Source organism: Dicentrarchus labrax, unplaced genomic scaffold, assembly GCF_905237075.1.
Source record: "Dicentrarchus labrax unplaced genomic scaffold, dlabrax2021, whole genome shotgun sequence".
In the NCBI taxonomy this organism is placed as follows: Eukaryota; Metazoa; Chordata; class Actinopteri; family Moronidae; genus Dicentrarchus; species Dicentrarchus labrax.
Window position 1 is genome coordinate 15,216,044 of NW_026136708.1, and position 25,443 is coordinate 15,241,486.

The following is a 25,443-nucleotide window of genomic DNA, read 5'->3' on the forward strand; positions in this document are numbered from 1 at the left end:
AGTACCATGTCTATTTTACCAATAGGTATAAAAACTATGAACTCAAATGATCCTGGATAATCAGAATTCAATGCTAGCTCTTTCTCTTTCTCTTTTATTGTGCCCTTTCACATTCACTTTTCCACTACAGTGCATAAATAAATGACTAAAATAAAATAAAATAAAATAAAATCTAAATAACATATAACATATTTAATGCGCCATATAAACTTTACAACTATGAGCATGGTTGAACAGCATGAAAATCCCCCCGGAAATAGCAGCAAAACTACACTGTGATAACGCTACATAATATAATTAGGCCTTATGGTGGAGAATTACTGTAAGACAGGAACTGGACTGAAAACAGACAGCCAGAATGAACTGGATGTGCCTGTGGAGATACGCCTCAGAAATATTTAATACTCCAACAGCAAGAACAATCAATATGTTTCTACAGAAGAGATTCCAAGAGAAGGGCTTGTACAGATACTGTAAGCCCCGAACTGATCCTGCTCACCCAGTTAAACGATTGGTTATTTGATGAGCGTGAAGCAGCAATATAGTGGGCACTGGGAATGAAATCAGCACATCAGGGTTTATATTTAGTTTCTTCCTAAACAAGGTTTTGTGACTCTTCTTTGCTGTGTATTTTGCATATTTTGCAAAAAACTTCCTAGTTTGTCCGTAAGCAAATGTGCTGTAACTTGGGTCTTGTAGCAATTTGCCAACCAAGCACAATTTAACCTGAATATAAATAAAAATATAATGAATCTGTTGCAATGGCTTTCTTTGCTTCACTAAGGACATTTGGCAGCACAGTGAGCAAACCTACTTATATCTTTCCTCGTTCTGTAGTTGTACTCCTGCAAATGAGGACAACTTAAATTAATTATAGCTTGCAAACCAAATATTAAAGCAGTCATATCTTTCTTTGTAAATTATAATATGACTGAAGCTTATTCTGGTCTTTGCAGTCCAGTCAGTCGGATTCAGCTCCTATGGTTGAAATTGAAAAAAAAAACATTGCACTACTTTGAAAACTGAATAAAATCAGAATGATCTTTTTTTAAAATGTCCTACATTATGTTCATGTAAAGTAAAGAGAAATGTCACTCCTTTGGTAATAGTCCAGTCTCTTTGTCACTCTGCAGCCGACAGTTATTGTTAATGGAGTGGGGCCGTTCAGGGTCTGAGAGTGTGTCTCCATGAGCTGAGATCAGCAGTTAACCTTCATTAACCTGTCGACAGTAAAGTGACTTTCCTCATGGGGCTGACCTCTCCGCCTCCCACTACAAACACTTGGGTCAGTTAATAAAATTCTCAGTGGAGACTTGAAGGTAATTCATCAGCTGTAAAAAGTTCTATTTGATAACTGATACCAGGTCGGTGCAGAGGAGATTAGTGTTAACAGAACAGAAATGCAAGTGGGAAGGTGATAAAGAGGACTGGGAGGAAAGGGGAGAAACAATTTGAAAAAAGGTTCATACATTTTTATCACATTTTAAAAGATAAATTCATTGCTTGCTTTCCCCAAATGTGGTAGCCTGAGGGGTAGAAAATGAATGCCGGATTCCTGGAAGAGGCTGCTCAGCCTAAATATTTATGTGCTATGTGGATTCTTCCATGCAAAACATAACAGAAATGCCTTACTGTTGTGTTCCTGTTGTGTAGCTGTTGCTTTCGAGTACACCAAGAGCACCACATAGTCCTTAATTTAGCTGAAAATAAGATGTCTTAAATCATAATGAACAATTTGGAAAAAGAAACCATGCTCTCATCATTATTCTTTTATTTATACTTTTATTAAAACATCATTGGCCTCCAACAAGTAAAGAATGTACATAATATTAATCATAATAATAATAATGAGAATAATAATTATAATAAACTGAATAACATCAGAAAAAGTATTTTCTGTTTGTATGTTATTGTATTTATGTTTATCTTTTGTCAATTCTTCAGTGAGGTGTTCTCTGGACTCTGATCTCTGCATTCTCTGACTTCAAGCCTTGAGCTAGTTTTAAAGGAATGTACAGTACAGGAAACAGAAAGTATCTTAACCCCATCATATATTTGTTTTTTTTTCCTGACATATTTAGTCTTGTTTGCAATTCATCACACACACACACATCACACACTCACATCTGTTCCAAAACAATCTGAAATAACCTAGACCTTCTGTAGTGAACACGTATGCTTGCAGGCATACGTACTAGACTAGTGTGCGTGCACATGGACACACACACACACATACGAAGAGTAAAACACACGCTTGGATGGCTGCAGTGGATGGTGTAAGTGCTGAGCTCCGGTGCTTTAATCAGACCTTTGGTCGTAAAGCGTCACACTGACCAAGGCAGCAGCTTCCACAGAGCTCTTTTCTCAGCAGAACCAAACACCGAAGGGAACGCATTCGTCTGCCACCAACCTTACTCTAGCACAGCACAGTTAGCCCCCCATGACTGACCTGTGTCACTCTCTACTCCTCCCCTCCATCAGTGCTTCACACTGAGTGGTTTGTCCTTTGGTGCTGGAATACAAAGGAAATGCCACACTGTCGAAAAAGTGACCTTTAAAAAATACAAGATACTCACGGAGGGGGTGGGGTGGGGTGGGGGGTGACCAGCTGTCCATTTTACACAACATAATGTCACCAGGCTGCGCAGTGTGGAGATTGTCTCTTAATAAAAGTTTGAACTTTTAAAACATTTGAAACAATTAAAAACACAATAGCACGATAAAAACTTTTGACTTGATTTCTAAAGTCTGCACGCTGCACTCAGAGTCAAGTGTAGGTTTACAGTATGTTCTGACAGGCAGGTGATGCTGAAAATCTCTTTTATGGTTTCACAGCAGTTCATGTGGGCTTGACAAGAGCAGAATATCATCCTGTCATGCAGCTGATTTCTCTATCTACCTCCTCTCCTGGAGCTTTCATAAAAAGCAGTCAGTTTCTGATGGTGCTCATTCCAGCGCTGGCGGTCATGTGTCAATGACGTCCTGAGCCGGCGAAGGTTCATGTGGCAAACTGGTGGCGTTGGGCAACGGCTGCGTGTGGCTGACAGAGTTCTGCTGCAGCTCTAGCGCCATGGCGTTCTGCGGGTGGGGGAACTCCTTCACCTGTCTGCGGTACTCCAGGAAGGTGGACGCCTTGGTGGCGATGGCCACCACATTCTTTCCGACAAAGATGGTGGAAACGCGGCTGTCCTGAAACAGCACCATGTTTACACCTCGTATGAGGATGGTGACCACGTTTATGGTGACCAGGCTCAGAACTGGGTACAGCATCATCTTCTGGGGTGACATGTGCTCCCCCTGCATGCTGATTTCACTCAGTGACACGCAGGGCAGGATGAGCAGCAGGATATAGCAGTAGAAGAACATCAGGCCCTCTGCCCAGATAGGCAGGCCTGTCCGCTGGGGCTCCCACAGGTTGGCTTGGATATCCAGGAGGTCCAGCAGGTCCAGAGCCACCCAGAATAGACGACTCCTCATGTCTTCCTTCTTCCGGAAAGTTCTCACATATTCCATACTATCCAGAGCTACTAGAACCAAGTACAAGCCTGGTACACACACAGATAATAATAACGTCAAAGCCTTCCGGGCCACCGTCTCCAAACTCTTCCTGTCTGCCTTGCAATTCTGGAAGACAAAATAGAGCTTGATCTCCAGGACAAAGATGTACAGAAACCAGAGGATCATGGCGTATCCTCGTCGGGCGGTGCGCACCTCGGCACCGACCCACACTGCCACATATCGCAGCACTATGAGGAAGCACACATCCCCTACCAGCACTATAATACACACACCAATCTTTCTGGGACCCTGGTTCTGCTCCACCAGGTAGGCGTCCATGAAGGCCATGCTGGTCATGATGACGATGGTGGTCAGGCACACGTGGCGTTTGTCTGGGGGCGGCAACACCATGGCGAGGGCACCTGCTGGCTCTCACTCTCTCTCCCCAGCTTTCAAAAGTAAAAATAGTCCAGAATGTGAATACCTCTGACAGCTCTGGTGTGCACAGGAGCAAATGTCCAGCTAGTGTGTCTAATATTAAAATAATACTATAAGTCACGGCACTAATAGTCCATAGAGGAGGACGGTTATTGCAATGTAGAAGCAGAGCAGTGTGTGGAGTCAGCGGAGATATGCTGGCTGCTGATTGCTCTCAGACCATGTGGAAACAGGAACATCACCTCGTTACTCAGCGCACTTCCATTGATCCGCCTCTGCCCGTGAGCAGCAGCTACACCAAGGGCTCTACAGCTGACACACCATGACTGATAGTAATCCACAGAGTCAAATGGAGAATACTCTGAGAGCATGCTTGGTCTAATGGACATGTGATGGGATTGTGGGACACGGTGCTGCAGTGTAGAAATGTTTATGTAGGTGTTTGGTTTTGGATAAGACAGTGTAGGAAGCAGTGAATGTATTCGTGCCCGTGCTGCAGCTCAGCATGTGCGAGGAATTCCTCTTTGGATACTCCTCTAGACGGTGGTGCAGTGTGTGTGGCTCCTTGAAATCCTGCAGTGTGTGTGAAGGGAAACGGAGGAAAGAGAGGAGGGGAGTCTGCAGTGGCCAGAGGCCCCCAGCCGCCATAAATCACGGAGACAGCAGGTCAACGGCCCATGAGGCCTTGCGTCCGACGCCGGCTTCCCTGGGGGGAGGCTCTTACTGAAGATCCATCCTTCCCCCCTCCTCTTGCCACGTGCCAGCCTCTCCACAGCCTAGAGAAGGGAGAAATAAAGAGGAGAAGAGGGGGAGGGCAGAAGAGAAGGAGAAAGAAACCTGTCAGCACTACTGGGCCATATAACACGGTTTTCATTGCCAACGGGCCTCCACATATGAGGAGCCAAGTAATGTGTCAGCTTGGCTCAAATATAGCCTGTTTCACTATTGATAGGGCAGAACATATTGCGTATGTTACAGTGGGACTGCTTCAGGATGTCATTACCTCTCTATTGTCTGTGACAGACAGCTGGATGCATGGCTCAATATGCTCCAGTGGTAATGTTATTATATTCAGCATATTTAGGACCATAGCACCCAGTAGTTTAATTTTGGGAGTTAAATTAATAGAGGATTTATTACAAGAAATTGTAGAAGCCAATTTTAAAGTATCATATAGTAGCTAACTGCTCAGTACCTCTTTTGCTTTTTCTTGCATTACTTTGTACTACATTTTCTTCTTATTCTGTGGTAAATGGAGAAAAAAAATTATGGCTAATTGTTAATTTCCTGCAAATTTTGAGCATGCCTGGTGTATTGTAGTTTCTAAACTGAAACAAGGAAATTATGATTGCACTGTGTGGTATATTTCTTATTAGGATTATTAGGCATGGAGTGTCGGAAATGCAAACAAAACCCTCTTCTCCTTGATGGATGTCTAAAACATGTATATTTTTATAATGCAGTGATAATATCCCTCATGTTTTATTTGAGCTTTGTTTCAAGCTCCATTTACATTCTCCAATTACAGTCTATTTTTGTTGAATGATGTTTCAAGGTGTTTCTGTTTTGAACTGTTTAGTATTCCAGCTGATGTGTGTCTCGATGTGTGTCTCGAGGCGTGTGACAAGTTGGGTCAAGGGAGGCCTCTCATCAACAGTCCAGTACAGGACTTTCCAAAAAAAAAAGAAGCCAAAAAACGATACAGATGCAGAGCTTAACTCGCCAGCAGGAGCACACCTTGTGCATTGGCCTCTTGCATAAATAACACAGCATGTCTAAATATTAGCATATAGAGAAAACAAGGATGGGTAAAAGAAAGTGAAATGTGTTAATTGAGCAGAAACGTCTCACTCAGGTCGACTTTAGTGAGCTTCGGCAGGAACTAGAATTTATCTGTTGCTCTGTTCTGTTCTGTTCATTTCTGTCTGCTCCTCCTGTCACTGGATCCTTCAAGCAGAACACAAATAAATCACATTAGTGTTTCTGTCAGCTGAGGTACGTTTCAAATCAAGATATGACTGTATCATTCACTGGCAGTGCTCCAATAACCAAACCTGTTAGGCTAAAGCCAGTGACCATGAAACTTCTGTGTCTGCAGTATGTAGCCATCCCAAAATGTTCCGGCACTCCGGCACAAAAAGTGCAATGAGGATAATTTTAGGTGACATACAGACCTGGACAGGAATGAATAGTATATAATAGCTTAGTCTAACTCTCCACAAAACAAAGCACAGGTTATACCTGACTTGTTAGTTTGTTAGAAAGCCTTCAGTGTGTGTACAAACATTAAAAATCGATCTTAAAGGGGCACTCCAGTGAGTTAGCGTTGCTTTTCCATAAAGACCTATAAGAGACATATAAAAAGGGTTAATACAGCATCCATAAACCAGCTGGGGGCCTTTGATGCATGTCTCCTTCATTTCCTGTAATTTCTCTACTATCGCTAACTAATAAAGGCCTAAAATGATGATGAGGTCTGGGCTATTTTCAGAGTCAAGGGAGACTTTGTTTTCATTGGCTGAATAGTACTCTCCATGACAATCAATTTGAAGTTGATGTGTAAAGTCGGTGAAGTGCCTCTTTGACTAAGATTAGTGTACTGATTTCTAATAATGCACCCTCTGCTGGAACTAATGGCTTTATCAAGGGTTAATAAGTCATTTATAAATGCTTTATAGATCAATTATCTATATAATATTGTCTGGAATCAGCTTCAGCTCCCCACAACCCTCTAAGGATAATCAGTTAGAGAAAATGGATGGAGATCAATTATAAGACGTAAGAACAAATTTGGGTTGCCATCATCTTGTCTGAAATGTCATCGGGTTGGTATTTATATATTATATATTTTACTATATGGTAATAATGCAGTTATAAATGTTAGTAATCCATTGATCATAGGTCTGACACTTTATAAGCCATTAAGTCTGCAGTTATAAATGTTAATGATAATAAGATATTTGTGCAAAATATGTTAGTTAATTTTTTTTCACACCATTCTGACATCTGTATGCTAAATATGTCATTGTAACCAGCAGCCGATTAGCTAAGCTTAGCATAAAGACTGGGAACAAGGGAAAACAGCTAGCCTGGCTCTTTCTGAACACAACAAAACCATCCTTCATCCAAGAACTTGGTGTTTTATGAAGGTTAATGTGTTAGACAATTTCTTGGGTCGGAGCTGCTGCTAGGAAACCATCTGAGACTCCGGGAAGTTACCATTCCCAGCCAAAAAATCATCTTCCCCATAATCATATATAAAACATTATAGATTAAAACAACAATATATAATTATAATTGGTCAATAATTCGTGAGGTGCTAGTTGGCAGATTGTATTAGCCTTAGAGCAAGTCTTTATGCTAAACTAAGCTAACTGGCTGCTGGCTCCAGCAACATATTTACCACACAGACATGAGACTATTGATCTTCTCATCTAACTCTTGGCAAGAAAGCGAATAAGCATATTTTCCAAAAGATTTGTCCAGATAGTCTGCAGCACTTTTACTCTCTAACCAGTCAAAGGGAGTTCTCACAAACCTAGACCTTGTTCTTTGTAACGAACATTGTCTACGTTATCAATTATTAAGCCATTAGTTACAACCTAAAGCCTGTTTATAAAGGGTACCATATTAGAAAGTGGTACCAAGGTTGGAAATAAAATAATAATAATTTCACCATCTCAAATATCTCATCAAAAGTGTTTTTAATAAAAAATTTGTGACTCATTTTAAAAAGTCAAATTCAGAAATGTATTACAAATAGTTCCACCAATAGCCTTTATTTACTTTTCCAAATCAAACTCTTTTTATTTATTTATTTTTTATTTATTTATTTACTATTTTACTCCCATTTCAAGAAACTGAGCTCTTGATATGAGCGATTTAAGTATGTGATAAATAAACATGAGTTTGTTTTCAGCCACGCTGTGTGAAATCACCACAGCAAAATAGGCTTTTGAGCCTTTTGAATAAGATCCAAACATTGTGGAGAGGTTATTTTTCATCAGAAAATACCACCCTTGAAGAACACTGTATGTACACCCATAAAGGATATAACCCTGAGCTTTAGTATCTCCTTGAAACATTTCAATGGACTCATTGTGCTCTGTCACTGCGGCATGTGTGCTGAAGAAGAAAAATAACATGTTACATCTGCTAACATCTCAAATCAAAGGCTGTTGATGGAAGCCCAGTTCAAGAAGAGCATGGCACCAGAATGAGCCTCATTTGTAATCCAAGCATGGATTTGAATGTTTAAAACCCATTATGTAGAACAGGGCCTAAGTAAGAGATTAAATTCATAAGATGGTGATTAATTGACTGATTAGCAGAATGCTGTGGATCATTAACATGCTATAAGGAAGGCTGCTCCATATATACAGTACATCACATCATCATTTAAATGCCATTAATTATCAAAAAAGACTTTGAGATTGTTTCCCTAATGAACGGATTACAGTTGGCGTGACAATGTATGAGAGTTCTGTATTGGGTGGTTTGAACCTCCCAGGAATTATGACTTGTGAAACATGGATCCCGAGATGTGATTGGTGCGATTTAGCGATGCATGGGCGCCCTATGAAACAGGAAGCTGATGAACTTTGACAGTAATAAATGATTATTAATCCCTCCGTCATACTGGTGAAAAGTGCCTTTGTCTGTGTGAAATGACAGAAGTGCACTGCTCGGGCTTTGCATATTCTGTTCAGCATTTATAATGTATAGCTTCAGGATAAAGATTAGCCCTGGTTGTCTCCGCAGAAATAGAAAAAAGAAGGGAAGAAATGTCCATTCATATGAGATTTGACAGCTGTGACGACTATCATTTCACATCTTTATTTGACTTTTTTTTTCCCCCTGTGAGAGCACGACGCCTCTGTGTACTGAGAGCTGTGGATTTCAGCTTTGCTTATATGCTTCAATTACAGCGTATTAATGATTATGGTGTACTATAAATAGTCAACATGGAAGGGCTGCGAACTGGCAGTACAACATTTCTTTGCAGAGGGAGGCTGTTATTGTGTCTGTAGTCCAGGCAATTATCTCTCTAAACAGCCAGAGCTTCCTTGTCAGGCAGTTATATTAACAGTTAGCCTCCCTGACTGGCCGCAGGCTCCCACAACAAGGACAAAGGTTAGAGCAGTCAGTAGCATTACTCCTAGTTTTTTTGTTTTGTTATGCCAATTGTTATAAAAACAGTGAGAAGGTCAGTTTGGGCCAAAGAGCAAGACAAGTCAGTACAACTGGAGGAACAGTATTTTGGCACATGATTCTTCCAAAAGAAAAATCCAATCAAGAGTTGTTTAAGCAGTAGTATTTCCAGGTGCTGCTTTTGTATTTGCACGAAAACAGTTGCTTTTCAAGCTCTTAACCTAATTACCCGTGTTCTTGCCATTGATGTTTGTCTTTTCTGACACAATCGCACAGAGCTTAAGGATAGTGAAGTCTTCTGAGCTTCAAGTAGCTTTTCTTTTCACACGGAGATGTTCTGACACTTCATACACCTTGTGAGGGCTGTGAGCAAGCACTTGTTTACAGCAGCAAAATCATTTCATCCTGCAACTATGGATAGTATGCTCTGTTACCTGTGGGCTTCAAAGAAGACTGAGATGTTTATGCTTTTGGGAAGCCACATTGTTATGCATTAAATGTATCGTATTACATCCCTAACTCTGCTTTCACTCCACGTTTCTGCTCTCCTTTCTCCTGCCTCGACACCCTGAGGATGATCAAATGTTTACGTCAATGTCAGCAACACTGCAGTGGGACAGCACAGGTCTCCAGAGCGGTCCATTTTGTCCGATATTTATGTCAGGTTGTCTTCATTAGGGCCAGAATGAGACCCATATGTTGTCTTGGCTGCCAGCCATCTCCATCATCTCAGCAGGTGTTCTGCGCCGTCCTTTGTGTTACAGTCAGCGCTCGGCTAGTTTTGGGAGAGGTGGCAGATTGCTTTGAATTTGCCCAGTACACAGAGTACAGCTCAGCACAGCTCAGCTGAACAAACGCTTGTACACACACACACACACACACACACACACACACACACACACACACACACACACAGACAAGCTTAACACACACATATGTACTGCACAAGTATGCACTCGTGTGTGCATGTATGAAAGCTCTTACACACACACTTTCCTTGCCTGAAAGGCCGCTGACGGGATGACAATCTGCAGGTCACGTCTTTATACCATCTTTCACTGCCTGATAACGTTCTGTAATCACACACTGATCACATACATCCTGTATTGAGTCTAACATAGCAAGGTATTATATCCCCAAATCCCTAAATACAAGATAAAATATGTCTCCAATAACCAACCTGGCTGTATTAAAAGATGTCAGCTTGATTCCCCCCAGTCGCACTGATGAATGTGTGTGACATCTCTTAGGCGCTCTGCACATTTCCTTAACGTATTAAAAGCACCAGACTCAGCTGCCCTCAAAGGGCTTAGCCTTGTCTGTGATGCATTATTCACAATGTATATCTACTGTATCTAATGGATTACTGTGGTGGTGTGTTGAAATTCTAAACACGTCTGTTTTGCATTTTTGTTGTCATTATTCTCGGCTGGTATAGTCCTTTCCACCTATTTTGTACAATTCAAAGGCACACACCTCATTTAGTCAAAACACAATGCACAGGATTGGTATGTACTTGCTACTCTTAGATTCCTATTCTCTTGTTTTCTTGTTATCCCTGCATAATACGCTTGTAATTGCTTATGAGGTTGCACTGGGTTAGAATACTGAGGAGGAATCGGAAACTAAGAAGAGGGACGTGTTTTGTAGCAGTGGCTAAGCTCATTTTATCACCCATTATGGTTGATTAAGGCTGATCCTCACTCTACTTTGCCATGTCACATTGTGTGTGTGATAAGCACTGAAGGTTCATTTCAGCACATAACTGTAACTAACCCAATCTGTATTCGGGCTGTCTGTGCTTTTAAATAGCCGTGGGTGTTGATCAAACGCTGCTGAAATCAAACAAGCTGCACATGACAAAGGATAGATAGATGCTACGCAGCCTAGGCTCCCATAATAGGCATTGTATAGGGTTAGATGTTGAAAGCAGCTCAAAAGTGCTTTCCTCCAACTTGGCCCTCAGCAGCAGAGACAGGGGGCTTTTCAACATGACAGACGTGTCTTTTTCTCCCCTGCCAACTCTCAAACGGCCATAATGCGCAGAGCGTCAATCAAAGTGTATTCTTTATTCACAAAGCTGGGGAGAGGATCAAAGGCACCATGCCACAGTGAGTCATCATCAAAGTGAAGAGCAGCCCTCTGACATCCCACCCGGCAGTTAGTCACTGACACAGGGGGCGAAGATGACTAGTTGTCCAACGTATACACATGAGAAAGACATTCTCGAATACTGTTCAATAATGATGCTGTTTAAGTGGCTACAGCTGGGAAAAGTTGAACCTTTTGTTTACATAATCTTCATTTTATCAATCCAGTTTTGGAAGTGGCTGATATTACAAGTATCAGGTCTATATACAGTTGAGAGGCAGTCACTGAGAGCCCCTGTTCCACGAGCTTCTGTAACTCAATGCAATCTCTCAATAAGGGTTTCTTTCATCTGCCTCTCTGAAAGAAGTGAATCCTTTGGTTTAGCCTCAATATTCCACGATCGATGAGTATCTACTACAGCACTTGCTATAAGACTTTGAAGCCTTGATGATTTTATGAAAGTTGAACCATGATTTATTAGTTAGCCTTCATAAAACAGTAGTCCCCATTAGATTCTGAGGGAGTTCCTTTTCAACTTTTTAACCGCCCTTCCCCTTCCCTTTCTAGCCTCAGTCTGCCTAACTGGTGACATGTAGCCCATTTTTTTTTGATAGGGGGGGATGCTGTTTGTTCAAGGCAGCTTAAAATAACAATTATATTACATAGCTTTTTAGAAATATTCCATTACGTTTTAGACAAATGGAGTGAATTGCATGACATACTGCCGAGCACGGTTACATTTCAGGGCTGTATTATTAATTAATTTTGCTCTGCGTATAGCCTAGGCTACTCACTACTTACTGCCCTGTGTCTGTTAATCAATCTGTAATCTGTAATTTCGTTATTAAGTATTAATCAAAACTAGGAAGAAGAAGAAATTAGCCTGAAAAATATAAAACTGTAAATAGGTTAAGAAGTAGCATTAATTGATATTTACGGGACATGTTTGCGGTGGAATAAGCTGTAAACACTGACATATTGTGACATTATAAAGTTGATATGACAACAGTGTTGGCAGACGGCTGCCCTTTTCCACATCCAGCAGACACCGAGTGACATGATTTTGGGTTTGGTTGTTTTCCTGTTTTGTTATACTCAATAATACTCACCCAACAAAACCTGTCTTTGTCAGTTTTCCCTCCATTTTTGATGGAGTTCAGTTCTGCCTCGCCCTGATTATTTTCATCTATGTCCAGTTATCCTCACCGGTGTATTTAGTCTTTGTGTTTTTTTTTGTTATATTGCTTAAGTTCGCCCTTGTTCATATATGAAGCCTTCAGTCTGCTCCCTCGTGTTTTCTCAGTATCTTCCTCAGTTTATGGACTATCTTCTTGTTTTCTTGCATTTAGGATTTTGCCTGCTCGTTTTGATTTGACTGTTTTGGACTGCTGCCTCATGGAAGTTTATGTTTCACCCCGTTTTTGCAATTACACCATCTAAACTGCACCTGCTCTGCTTTCAAGTCTGCAGTTGGGCTAAATTCCTGTCTCATAACTCAGCTTGCACAACTGTGACACTGAGCAACATTAGCATTCATTTGAAATGTTGTTTCTGCACGCCTGAAGAGGGTAAGAACAATATTCACTCTCATATTACCTCTTTTCTTTTTGTTTGTGGTTCTTTGGCTGCTTAATGATGTTCACCAGCTAGTGGCAAACTGTGTCTGTCTGCTGTTTGGTGTTTGGACAAGTAGCGTACAGTTGGTTTATTAAAGCTTTCCACCTGAAAACAACTGCCTGCTGAGGCTGGAAATGAGCTTGAGTTGTGTTGTGAGAGTGAAACCCCTGCCGCCCCAGTAAAGTTGCATGTCATAAAACCAAAACAATGAGCTAGAACACACAAAAACGAAGAGCTGAGAAGATTTTTCTCTGTGGATTCTTATGAACCAAATTTTTACATTAGTCATTTGAAATTTTGGATTAGTGTAGCTGTATACACTACCTGATGTTTTTGCTGTAGACTTTGAAGACCCCTTTTGCCATTGTTTAAGAGGACAAAATAAAATAAACCCAGTGAGAGATGGGGAAACACGACCAACTACTGCTGTCTGTGTAAACCTGATCCTATAAAGAGAAACCCCACGGAATTTAAGAATTATTACACCTGTGGTCTCTGACATTCCAGTTGACCCACAAAATACGCTTTAAAACCCAAATGTGCTTTAATGCTGCTGTCGGCTCTGATCAACGAAACATAAACCATCTGGAAATAACTCCTACATTTTTCCCACTTTTATAAAAATTCCCAGATTGCAGTCAGTGAAGCAGCAACACATATAAATCCCAGCTGCTTTTGTCCCTGGCTTTTTTTGTTTTGCGACTTAAACTTGAGTAATAGCAATTAGAAATTCCTGAATAATTAAGTCTAGCTTCCTTTTAATCCCTTCTGTTAAAAAAAAAAAAATACACATTCAAGCACATACTGTAACTACCCCTCACACTGATAATTGGATTGTCCCCTCAAGTGATTGTTGGACGCCCCCTTTAATTTTTTTAATTGAGAGCCACAAAAGAGCATAAAGTGCCGCAGTGATTACCATTACCCTCATCTTTACACACACAGAGACACACACAAACACACACACACACACTCAGACAAACATCTCTGGCATGGCATTGAAGCTGTACCATGGTAACACGCTATTACGCACTCCTCTAGCTTTTAATTCTCCAATGCACCAACACAAGAGTTTAACAAGCATATTGATTTGCCCACGCGACACCAGCTCTCATATTCATTTCTCTAATGATAATTTGGGTGTGCGATCACCCAGAGACAGAAGTGATTTTTATCCAGCGGTTTTACAGGGAGCTCCATTTAATCTTTGTGTCAATAACCCACTCCTCCCCCCTTCTCCTCTCCTAAGCTTGCTCTTTTAGCCATGCCTTGCAATTCCTCCCCCTGTGTTCACTGTCGCCATTTCTAATCTGGCCACCCTAAGGGAGGTGGCATCCATACCTCATTCCAGTCACGCTTCTTTCTGTTTGCTTTCCGTTGCGCTTGGGGGCAAAACGACTTCCCAAAGACATAAAAACCTCACAGGTCCTATTCAGTATTTATCATTTTCGTATTGCGTTAATGCAGCAAATCTCGACTGAAAATGCAGAGAGGCAAGAATCCTTCGAGTTTCTGTCACTAAAGCTTGTTTTGTTTTCTGTCTCAATTAAACACCCACTCGCCCTGCTGCTCTCATTAGTTTGCATAAAGCAGATGTGCACTGGCAGGTAAAAGGGCAAGACCAGTCACCTTCATACACCGTCCCTCTGAGAGAAAAGTTAAAGCAACTGGAGAAAAAGAGAAAGGAGATGAGATGGAGAGAGAGAGGGACTGATTCAAGAGAGCAAGGGTTGCTGTTCCACGTGATTGAATAAAAGGCAAAAGAGATGCGATACAGGGAGGATTTGAAGTGCTTGCTAATGAGCAGGGAGTTAAAACGAATGGCTTTGCAGAGGATACAGATTTAAATTTTTACCAGCCAAGGATTTATGATGAGAGTGAAAAACAGGCAGAAAGAAGCAAAAAATGTCCTTTTCAACAAGTCATTTCATCTCACATTCAGTCTTAAAAACTTATTTTCCATGGAACAAGAGAAGAAAATCTATTGACGGTGTGGGAAATGTTCCCCATTTTAAGGATGATAGGTTTTTAAAACGAAGTAGAAGATCATTTATCCTACGTAGAAATGTTTGGCAGCGAATGAGGATTTTTGGCAGATTCTGTTCATATGCTTTCTATCATGTCTGTGAACATTGCAAAACTTTGAATGTGTCTCACAGGCAAGGTGTTTGCTGAAGGCGACACCTGCTTTGTATGATAATGAAATGGAAAACAATATTTCACTCAGGATTAGACAATTGTTTGCCGTAAGACTCGTGGAGGAGTGTTGAATTTCTTGGCAACTGTTTCTGCTGTGGTGTGGTTGTGTATGACTCTGAAGTTCACAAGTACTGTGCACCTCTGAAAGAAGGATCCATGCAAGTTGTATTTTACGTTTTGGAACCCTACCAAAACCAAAATAATTGTCCAACTGTAACTCAAATTTTACTTCTGGATGTTGCTGGTTACGCCTCATGTTCTACATAAGACCAGCTAACTCACAAAAATACACACGCTTTTTACCTGATTAGCAGATAACACTCCCAGACACAAACACACACAAAATGCCATAAAGAGGGGCCTCTGCCATAAACTAATGTTACCTGTGTGGCCTTGGCATGGAAAAGTTTGAGAACTAACCAGTGGCTAGCAAGAGAGCTAAAAATAATACAACCGTTAATAAACCGGAAGACATATTCCTCCCATTTTGGTGGATGTTAGTTCACTTCCATCTCCCACACCAAATTAACACATACCAGCCCTGCGTCTCCACTGAACCCACACAGAAACTGATAACAACAGCTCCCATGTAATCCCTGGTAAGACAACAAACCAATCTCACTAAAGTGTCAATGTAAAGGAGCACTACTGTAATTAGCAGCGAGAGATAATTTCAATTAAAATCCCTTGCACCACTTAGTACAGGAAACGTAATCAGATTACTGTAACATGTGACACAGTAAAGCACAAAGTGTTACTGGCCAGCAGTTAAGGACACATGCAAACATACTGTGTGAGTAAAGCTTAAAACGCCAACGCACCTGCTATATATTTCCCTTCTGTTTCTTGACTGACAACTCTTTTGTTGCATCAGTGAGGGACAACTTGCACTTTTCTCTCGTTTATTTTATCACAATATGGGCTGTGTCACAAATCACTTCCCATTTACTATACAGCAAACAATACGTTCTATCTGCTACTTTATTTGAATGTCCAGATTCTAAATGTGAAATTTATGCACCATATAGTGAACCCAAAACCTTCCATGGGGCATATGTATATATCTATGTATCCATACACGTGTTGCTCCTTAAGTGTATTACAATCATTTCATGGTTTAAAGATCCATGATGATTTGAGAGGTTAGATTTTCTACTACAAGTGAATGCACAGTCACATCAGTTAATTTAAATGTAAATTAAAAAATATATATATTCTCCTGGAACCCCATTGAGTTGATAAAGGTTCCTCCCGGAACCCCTCCCCCCAAATGAGCAAGTGTTCCTTGAAGAATCCCAGAGTTCCTTGAGGCGCTCCTAATGTTTTATAGATGCAAAAAATACAGTAATGCAGCACAATAATGAAGATTACTAAGCATCTGAAATCCCAATTTACTGCTCACTAGAGCATCAGGGAGTGGTGAATTAGTGAACAAGATCCATAATAACTCAGCGTTACCCTTCCACTGAACTTCAGCAGAACTTTGTGCAATATACTGATCCAAAAGCCAAAAAGCAATAAGGCAGCTGCAGAATTTGTCAATATGTGATGCCAAGTTTCCTGGCTGCAGTGCCGCAAGATAGTGGCCAGAATGTTAGGTAAGGGGGCTGTGTTACAGGATAATAATAACCTGTGAAGTGTGGCCTCAGAGCCAGCGTGTCAAGATATTCATCATAGTATTTAGTGACAATTAGGGATCAAGTATTTCATTAAGTGCACTTAAAAGAAAATATCATGTAACACTTGGATTATTATGGTAGGTATGGCTTTATGGAATCAGTAAAATGGCTGTCTTGCATAAATTAATATTAATGGTGCAAGTAATTCATTTAACAATTTGTACTGTTGTGTGCAAGACCTCTCTACACAATGGGCTTTGTGAAGTACATCACGAATCATTGGCATCCACTTAATGATACTAGCATATTCTTCTGTTCTTAATGCAGGCATCTTCTTATCAATTAGGAAGATTTGAAGTTACGCATTAAAGAATGACATGAACATCAGGTTGTCTGATGTAAAGAGCCCTACAGAGGCCTCCAAGCAGATGGGGCACAGTAATAAACTTCTGTTATGTCATGCTCTTCCAACAATGCTACGCAGTAATTTACAAACAATCAACAATGCAGAGGAGTCATTAAGATAAGTAATTAAAATCTGAGGTATTAATTATGTGACTGCAAACAATTAAAGTATGACATACAGAGAGAAATATATAAAAAAATAACTTACATGATTTATGTGTTAGTTTTATGTGTCGCTAAATTCACCACTAGGGCCCACCTGGCAAGAACCAAGTCACCTTTTATCTTGAGGCTTGAGGATGGCATTAAATGCATCTGTGGCTGTTCTCTGGCTCAACAATATTGAAATAGCTTTATGGCACAATATACTGTGATATCAACATTTGATTATGTGCATCAAGGGACTGTACGATGCTGTTCATGTGTAGTGTATTGCACATTAATGTGTATAGTATAATAGTCACAAACAACCAGTTCCACAACCCTTTGCAGCGTAGGGTGAAATCAACAGGCTACCCAATTCATCCATCCACCTCCCAGTTTGTCAACTGTTAATTGGTCTGCCTTTCTTGTTTATTAATACATTACAGTTCTGTGTGTTGGCATCTGCAGAAGTTCATGTGGCAAAATCATTTTGAAGGTCAAACCCATTTCCTGGGTTATTGTAGAGCAGAGTACCAAAAAGCCAAAACTCTCCCATGCATAATTATGTATGAAAACTCTCAAGTTTATTTATTGTTTCAAAATAAAAAATGACACCTGTGCACACTGGCATCCACAAGAGGATTAGACAGCATAAATCGGTCAACTATGTGACATGCTAACTAGGTGGGTAACTATCTTGACTCACAGCAGGTGTCTGTCCCTTTAGGATTTCGCAGGCTTTTTTAGGGATTGTAGCGTCCTAAAATGCTTGATTTCACAGCATATGTTCTACAAATGATGTTTCATGCTACAATGTAAAATCCAAAAATAGCTTATTATGTTTTTTGTATATATGATTGAACATGGTGTTCCTAGTGAGAATAACACGGCATTTTGTAGCACGATCATTCATTGTTGTCATCATCTAATAATGTCGCTGCATCATGAATTGATTTGAAGATTGAGAAAAAAATATTGTCCTCTCTTTACTCAAGGTCTCAGATGAAGCTTTGGGGGTTGTTGTAAGCTAAAAAGTCAATCAGATCAATCAGCCAACTGCTGTCAGCCTTTTTAAAATGAGAACAGTCTCCATCTGTGGAGGTATGATGCTGATGTATACACACACACACACACACACACACACACCTCAGGCTAGCCTGCACCTTCATCAGCAACAGAGTGTATAGAGGAAGAATTAAAAAGCAGCAATTTGCTGTCTTTTCTTCAGAGCACACTCTGTTTCCAAATGTGCCTCTGCCTTTGGGCTGTGCTGTGTCGCCTTTATTAACAGATTAAAAGCCAAAAAGTAATTGAGAATTAGCAATTCATCAGCAAGTTATTGGCGGTTTGGTCTCGCCAAACTGGGTCTAAAATCATTCAGGCCATGGGCTCCTATTTTAGCAATCCTATTTCTCCAGCTCAGAGAGGGAGTCAGTGGAAGCACTCTGTTGCCTGCTACTGTAGTTCTTTTTGAGGTTTGTAATGTCCTTTGACAGACGTGGAGCCCTATTTAACTGCCTCCTACATTGACACGCAATTTAGTTTTTGCTAATTATAGGGTACAGCGGTCATAAATTATTCCCTGCTCCTTAGCTCTCCCTCACCCACTCTCTTTCTTCATACACAGACAGAAACACACATACCCACACACCCACACTAACCACACAAACAAAATTACCCATCTGCTGATTTTCACACTGAGGCTGAATGTCACATACAATGCGATGGCGCACACTGACTCGGGGTGGGGGCTGAGAGAGAGAGAGAGAGAGAGAGAGAGAGAGAGAGAGAGAGATGAAGAGAGCAGGGCGAAGAAACGAGAGCAGGGAAAATCCAACAGTTCATCTCTCCCCTGCTGTTAAAGGCCATTCATAAATACTCAGCCTTCACTGTGCCTCACAGTCACAGATTCTGTGAGACTCCAGTGCCTCTGCACATTGCAAGCAACGCTTTAAATTTATCACAACACCAAAAGTTCGAAACATTAAAAGCATCTTGACAGGAGAAGAGGAGTCGGAGCCGGAAAAAGGCAGAACAAAAGTAGCCTGCTAACATCAGAACACAGAGCTAGAGTTCCCCAATTATAATAATGAGACATGAGCTGCTATATTCAGTTTGCATGCGGCAGGAAGGTACTTTAAGATTCTGATAGTGCTGCAAGGGCTGAAACTTCTATTAAACTGACTTTCTGCTGTATATATGCGATACTGTGCAAATGTGTCACTATGTCATGGGGTTAATAAGGTCAACACAGACTGTCAAACACACAGAGGCTAAATGAGTGAGATAAAATAACAGAAGTAAAGGATACATCCACAAAATATATTTTCATGCAGATTTCATGCACTTCCTTTGTATTCAATATGGGAAATACAAAGTACTTACTAAATTATTACTTGTTAAACAATTAAAAGACAAGCACAGAAAACATCCACAGGTCCCTGTAGATTAATGGCTCACAGTGTACGCTTAACCATAGGCATGTTGTGTTATCTCAGCTGTTAGACAAATAAGACTAATGCTTTAAAATATTAAGATTCAACTACTACAGTTCCCATGAGGATTTGACATCATTTCTGTGGCACTGAACACTAACACTGAGAAATACTTTTTTTTAAAGGTTACTAACAAAATAAACTTTGTTTGACATGACTAGCTGCTCACATTTTACCGTCCAACAGGCTGCAGTACACCAGCCCAGAATCCCTAGGAATTACTTCCATATTGGACAATTGTGCGCCTCGTGATTTATGTGCAATGCCAACATTCAGTGCCAGTGCAGTGCAGTACTGTGGCCTTAATGTAGCAAGGCAGAAAGTAAAGTTATGGAGTTTGAGGTGGTATAGTCTAGTAGCATGTCAAACTTTCATGCAGGAGACCAGAGTCTGGGTCTCGTTGCAGACCGTAAATTCACATTTACATTTAAAACATTTACTGTTTTATTAACCGTAACAACAATTACTCTAACTCTAACAATACCTTAACCATATAGTTTATTTCTTGTTCTTATATTTCTTGTGGACAAATAACCTCAGTGTGATCACCTTTTCACAACATAAATAACATTATATTATCTATGTATTATCTATCAAAAAAAAGTTTGATGGCATTAATTGCAAGCTAGTTAGTAAGTCAGATGGTCGATCTCGATCTGTGTTTGCGTTATTATTCACTGTACCTCGCTTCTCCATTGCCTGGACTAAGATGACTTGTGTCAGGAGGCAGTTGGAAAGCAAGAGGAAGGATTTTGTCTAAAATGCTAAAGAGAGAGAGAACTGTAAAGCTGCACTGGGTAACAGACATCAGTGTGAGTGACAAACAGAGGCATAAAGAATAAATGTACACAGTGTTTTTTCTTCTCTCTTCTTTCTGTCTTTCTGTCTGGTCATAAATGTTGAGTATCCACAAGGGGGAAATGCTCCAATTCTCCCATTTCTCTCCTTGAGCGAGCTCACAGATTCCTCCCCTCCTTTCCTCTACGTCTTTGCTGTCCTGATTTTTTTCCTTATTTCACAGAGCCTGTTTGACCTGCACTAAGGGGATACGACTCTGCCCTCCTCACCCCACACAGCGCTAACAATCTTCTCCTGCTCCCTATTATGCTGAGCATTCGCGGCGCACACCTCGCTCAAGGTCATTTATTCAAGGCTAAGCTCACACTGTTCATATTTACATAGCAAGGGAGAAAGAACAAGTGCTTAGAATTAGAATTAAACCTCTATAAGATGTGATTTTTTTTTAAAATAATGATTTAAATACAGTATTGCACAGTGTAGCCATCCATGTTAAAGCCAAATTCCTTTGTTGCTGAAGCGACTGGTCTCCCGGCAGAGACTGGGGTGTGATATTAAAGAACAGGGCTATAATGAAGACCTCACTCCCTGGAGAGAAAACACTCGTGGCCAGTTTCACAGACATGGATTACGCCTGTTCCTAGACTAATTTGCCTTTTCAGCGGGTGTCTCTTTGGAGAAATCTCTTTAGTTGGAGTCTATGCGTAACCGACCCCTGTGTCTCACTCCTGAAATTATTCTTAAATTTAACTGTCTAGCCTTTTCTCTCTCTTGTCTTTCTAAAAGCATTGGACAGACATGGACTCCATCCACAATCTCACCCCTCCATCCCTGGCAAGGACTCTAGATTTAAGACCTGAGCAGATAGCACAAGTTGTACTGCTCCAGCTTATTCATCATGTTAAATATCCCTTAGCCTTCTGCTCCCTCGGTGTAGATTATTCAAATGACGGCTCCCTCATATTTGGAATTAGGCTGTAGACATATCGGCTCATAAATTGGCTCCATCCGACAACCCACTCCAGCTGCAAAGAACCCCCGTGATCTATGTTCTTGTGTGTCATTATGTACTATTATTCCATTTCGAACATGCTAGTGGGTGCTGCGTCTGTGTCAGCCACCCAGATTAGAGTCATAAAACTTGGCGCTGAGATGATGTGACATTTCGCCCGGGCTGTAAAATCTCTGCAGGCTGATCGTACTTTCACACTGTAAATTCAAAGCCTGCAGTAAGAGCACTGAGTCAGGCACGTGTATGCTAATGATTTGTTAAATGTGTGCATATACAGTAGGAGGGGGTGTGTGTCTATTCTTGTTTGTATGTGCATTCATTACATTTACTTAAACTCCTCCCCTGTTGATGTCTGCATGTGTGTATATATGAATATATACATGCACCATTCACAAGATCTAACACAAGATGCATTTGGGTATCTGAAGTCTCTGCATGTATCCAGCCATGACTGAACATGTGTGCGCACACAGTATGCATGACTGTTTGTTTGCCTCTCCTGCATGCATGCTTAAAACTCTGTATGAATATTAATCATGGTCTCTTCTACTGTGTGTGTGTGTGTGTGTGTTTGTGTCTGCGTGGCACTATCAGTATCTCCCCAATCCATCGGGTGGGGTGGCAGCGGGTTGTACAAGGGAAGGGAAAAGGGACAATGAATGACATTGACAGGCAACGTGCTGCAGAATGTCTCCCCGTTCCAGGGACACTGAGCTGATCACTGATAGCAGATGTGTGTCTAATTGCGGAGGGGTTGGGCGCCCTGGTTACGTCTCTGTCTCCTCTGTCTCTGCCTGCCAGGAAGCTAAGCCCCCTCCAGAGCCCCCAATCACTGCTTCTAATTAGAGGCCTTATCTCTGTCAATCACCGCGCCTTTCGCTCGCCTCTGCGGCCCGCTGCACGGATAACAGGGTAACGGGCCTGGCCAGGATGGCGCGGTGGTCACAGAGGACGAGAAAAAAGATAGACGGGGAGAAATGTTAAAGGGAGCTGACAGAAGGCGAGAGAGATTTGGTGAGGGAGGATCAAAGAGGTGTGTGTTTGTATGCTTGTGTGCTAAAGTGTGAATGCACTGTGTGTGTACAGGTGGTGTAAAACTGTGTGAAAGTGAAGTAAAGGTAGAAGGATGCAAAGCTACTTAATTCAAGTAAACTCAGCTTCCCCTGATCCATCCATACAGATCCACTGAGCTTCTCCACTGGAGCAGTTGAAGGTTAAGTGCATTGCTCAATGGCAACTTAACTGTATCTATTAAGTGAGAGGAGGACTCCCCCTCACACAATAGCTGCTTCTATTGATGGTTTTCAGTCATAAAACCATTTATCTGCCATGTTCAAAAATAAAATGATAAGATAGTGGCATATACAATATGTAGTTGTAAATAGATAAAGTAGTATGCATGGTGCACACAAGCATTTTGGACCAGCTAATATGCTAATGATGTTACTATCTTTGCCTATAACATCTAACAGTTCATGGCTGTTAGAGTTAGACTGTTTCAACTTTATGGAGCTCTACATTTGTTGAAATACCATCTCAATATAAGGCTACTTGGGACTTAAGAGTGAAGTTCTCTTGGTGGAAATTGTGGAAAAGACTGTTTCATTATACGTGTGTATGCATGTTTTCCCTGGAACTGCAGCAAAAGTGGTGGAGCATCAACTGTATCACTTTTTTAATTCTGTTACCTCATTATTGAATCCAGCAATTTAGCAGAGTCAAAAGTCATCGACTGACCAGATAACAGCACACGTTTATTAAAGTTGTGAACTAAGACATAGTTAATTTAATACAGAGATCCACAGATTGGATTGGCTATTTTACTCCACCATACAGAGGTGATGTGAGAATATTACATACTAAAAAGATAATAAAGACGTTGCAGACTTTGGCTTAAAATGGAAATTGTGTTACCAGTGTTTCATGTTTAACTTAACGAGAAGTTACATACTGCACGTTTTGAATTGCTCGATGCAAAAACTTGTATTCTGGGTTGTACATATTAGTGTTTATTGTTTAGCTCAAAGTTTGCCTGCTTTCCAAGAGCGATAGAGCCACAGCTTAGATACGCTTAGCTTAGCTTAGCTTAGCTTAGCTTAACGTAAAGACGGGAAATAGGGGAATCAGCTAGCCTGGCTCTTTCCAAAGTTCAAAAATAAGATTACAAACTCATTTAAGGGTCACTAATTAAAATATAACTCATTGGTTAAGTCCTTGAACAAACGGGAAATGTAAATGACAATGTGTGATTTAGGGGGAGTTGTGTGTTGCAGATATTTTCTATCCAGACATGATATGAATCTTCTCACCTCACAGTTGAAAAGAAAGCACACAATACAAGTGTATTTTCCACAATGATGAACTATTGCTTTAATTATTGCTGGTCTTTTGTGCATAATGGTTACTTATGTCTGTAAATCTAGTGCGACGTGAGAACATTTTGTGGTGTCTTCATACATTTTATTATTTATAATGAAGCAACAATTTATCAACAGTGAGTAATATCATTCAATAGGTGTGGGAATATGTATTTATTAATCTAAAAATGACAGGGTTTGATACATGCTCGACTCATCATACCAATACAACATTTAGAGAAATATCTGAATAAAATTATCACGACATATTTGTCATTGGCTTTAATCCATTGGCCATCCAATGTCAACTCCCATTTCCTTGTAACTGAAATGTGTTCATGCTCATTTTCTGTAGCTGGTTCAAGTTTCATTATCAGTCTGAATAAACCACAGTTCACCTCAGAGAGTAAAGACACTTGGAGTTTTAGGTCCTGTACATCTATGATTGTAGATTGTTGTAAAATGAGATAGTAGTTACTAAGATAATCACATCGTAGACATATGTGAACAGAAAACGTGGGTAGAGGGAGATGAGAAGCTGAGGTTAAGGAGAAGAGATTGAAACAAAAGGACGGACGTGTGGCGGTGAAACTTAAGTGTGGGATAAAAAGGCAGATTAGGCCAGAGGTGAATAGGGCTGGAACATGTCCAGAGAAAGAGAGAGTGAAAGAGAGAGGAGGGAGAAGGAGGAATCCTCTCCCTCTCCTCATCTCAATGTCTCTCTATGCCGGTTCTGTCTGGGCACCTCTTCAAAATCAATTTAAGAAATTACCATTCAGCCAGAGTTCCGTCATTAGGATTTTATAATTTCATCTTCCTCCTCCAGTGCCTTTATCCCAGAGCCCCTCAGTTCATCTCTGCAGTACAACCCCGGTGAATAATTAACCGCAGCCGTGAGCGGAAAGACGATGAGCGTCACAAGCGTTCTATCATTCACACACAGCCGCACACCTTCAACGGCGGCGGTGGCTGCATGCTTTTAAGTTTCAGCCTCTGCTTCTATCTCTCTGCGGTTTTTACTTAAATCTGACACACCATGTCTCTCTCGCACGCTAACATGGCAGTGCTCTGAGACACAAACACAAGTTCTTACACACAGGCTCAGATGGCAAGCATGTCTAACTCTCTCTCTCACACACACACACACACCCACACACACACACCCACACACACACACACACACACACACACACACACACACACACACACACACACACACACACACACACACCAACAAACACACATGTCCACCTTATCATTTGCACACACATTTGCTTACTGTCTCATCTGCCCTTCCTCTATTCCCTAAAGGCAGTTTAGCTGAGGAGGCAGAGGTAGGTGGGGCAGGAGGGTTTTGGGATTGGGCTTGGGGAGTGTGTGTTGGGTGAGGTTGTAAGAGCAGCACCTCACACTCTACGACCCTAAAGAGAGACAGCAAGTTGGCAAGGCTCTTCGTCAATACATAATAGAGGGAGATTTGCTGAGGCGGGGGAGGCAGAGCCTTCATCTGCCCTCTCTCGCCTGCAGTGTAGAGCTCCACAAGCCAGGGTGAGGTCAGAGAGAAAAGGATGGCGGAGCTATTGGTGGTGGGCACTGGTTAGAAGTACACAAGGTGTGGG

General features: G+C 41.0%; 1 protein-coding gene across 1 annotated transcript in view; it reads right to left on the reverse strand.

Annotated features, from left to right (window-relative positions):
- Positions 1 to 1,762: 1,762 nt before the first annotated feature.
- The window catches only part of tmem121ab (transmembrane protein 121Ab), a 38,678-nt gene continuing 14,997 nt past the window's right edge, over positions 1,763 to 25,443 (reverse strand). The window contains exon 2 of the mRNA XM_051408526.1: positions 1,763 to 4,712. Coding sequence (XP_051264486.1) covers positions 2,965 to 3,909 — 945 coding nt within the window. The 5' untranslated portion in view covers positions 3,910 to 4,712 and the 3' untranslated portion in view covers positions 1,763 to 2,964. The remainder of the gene's footprint in view (positions 4,713 to 25,443) is intronic.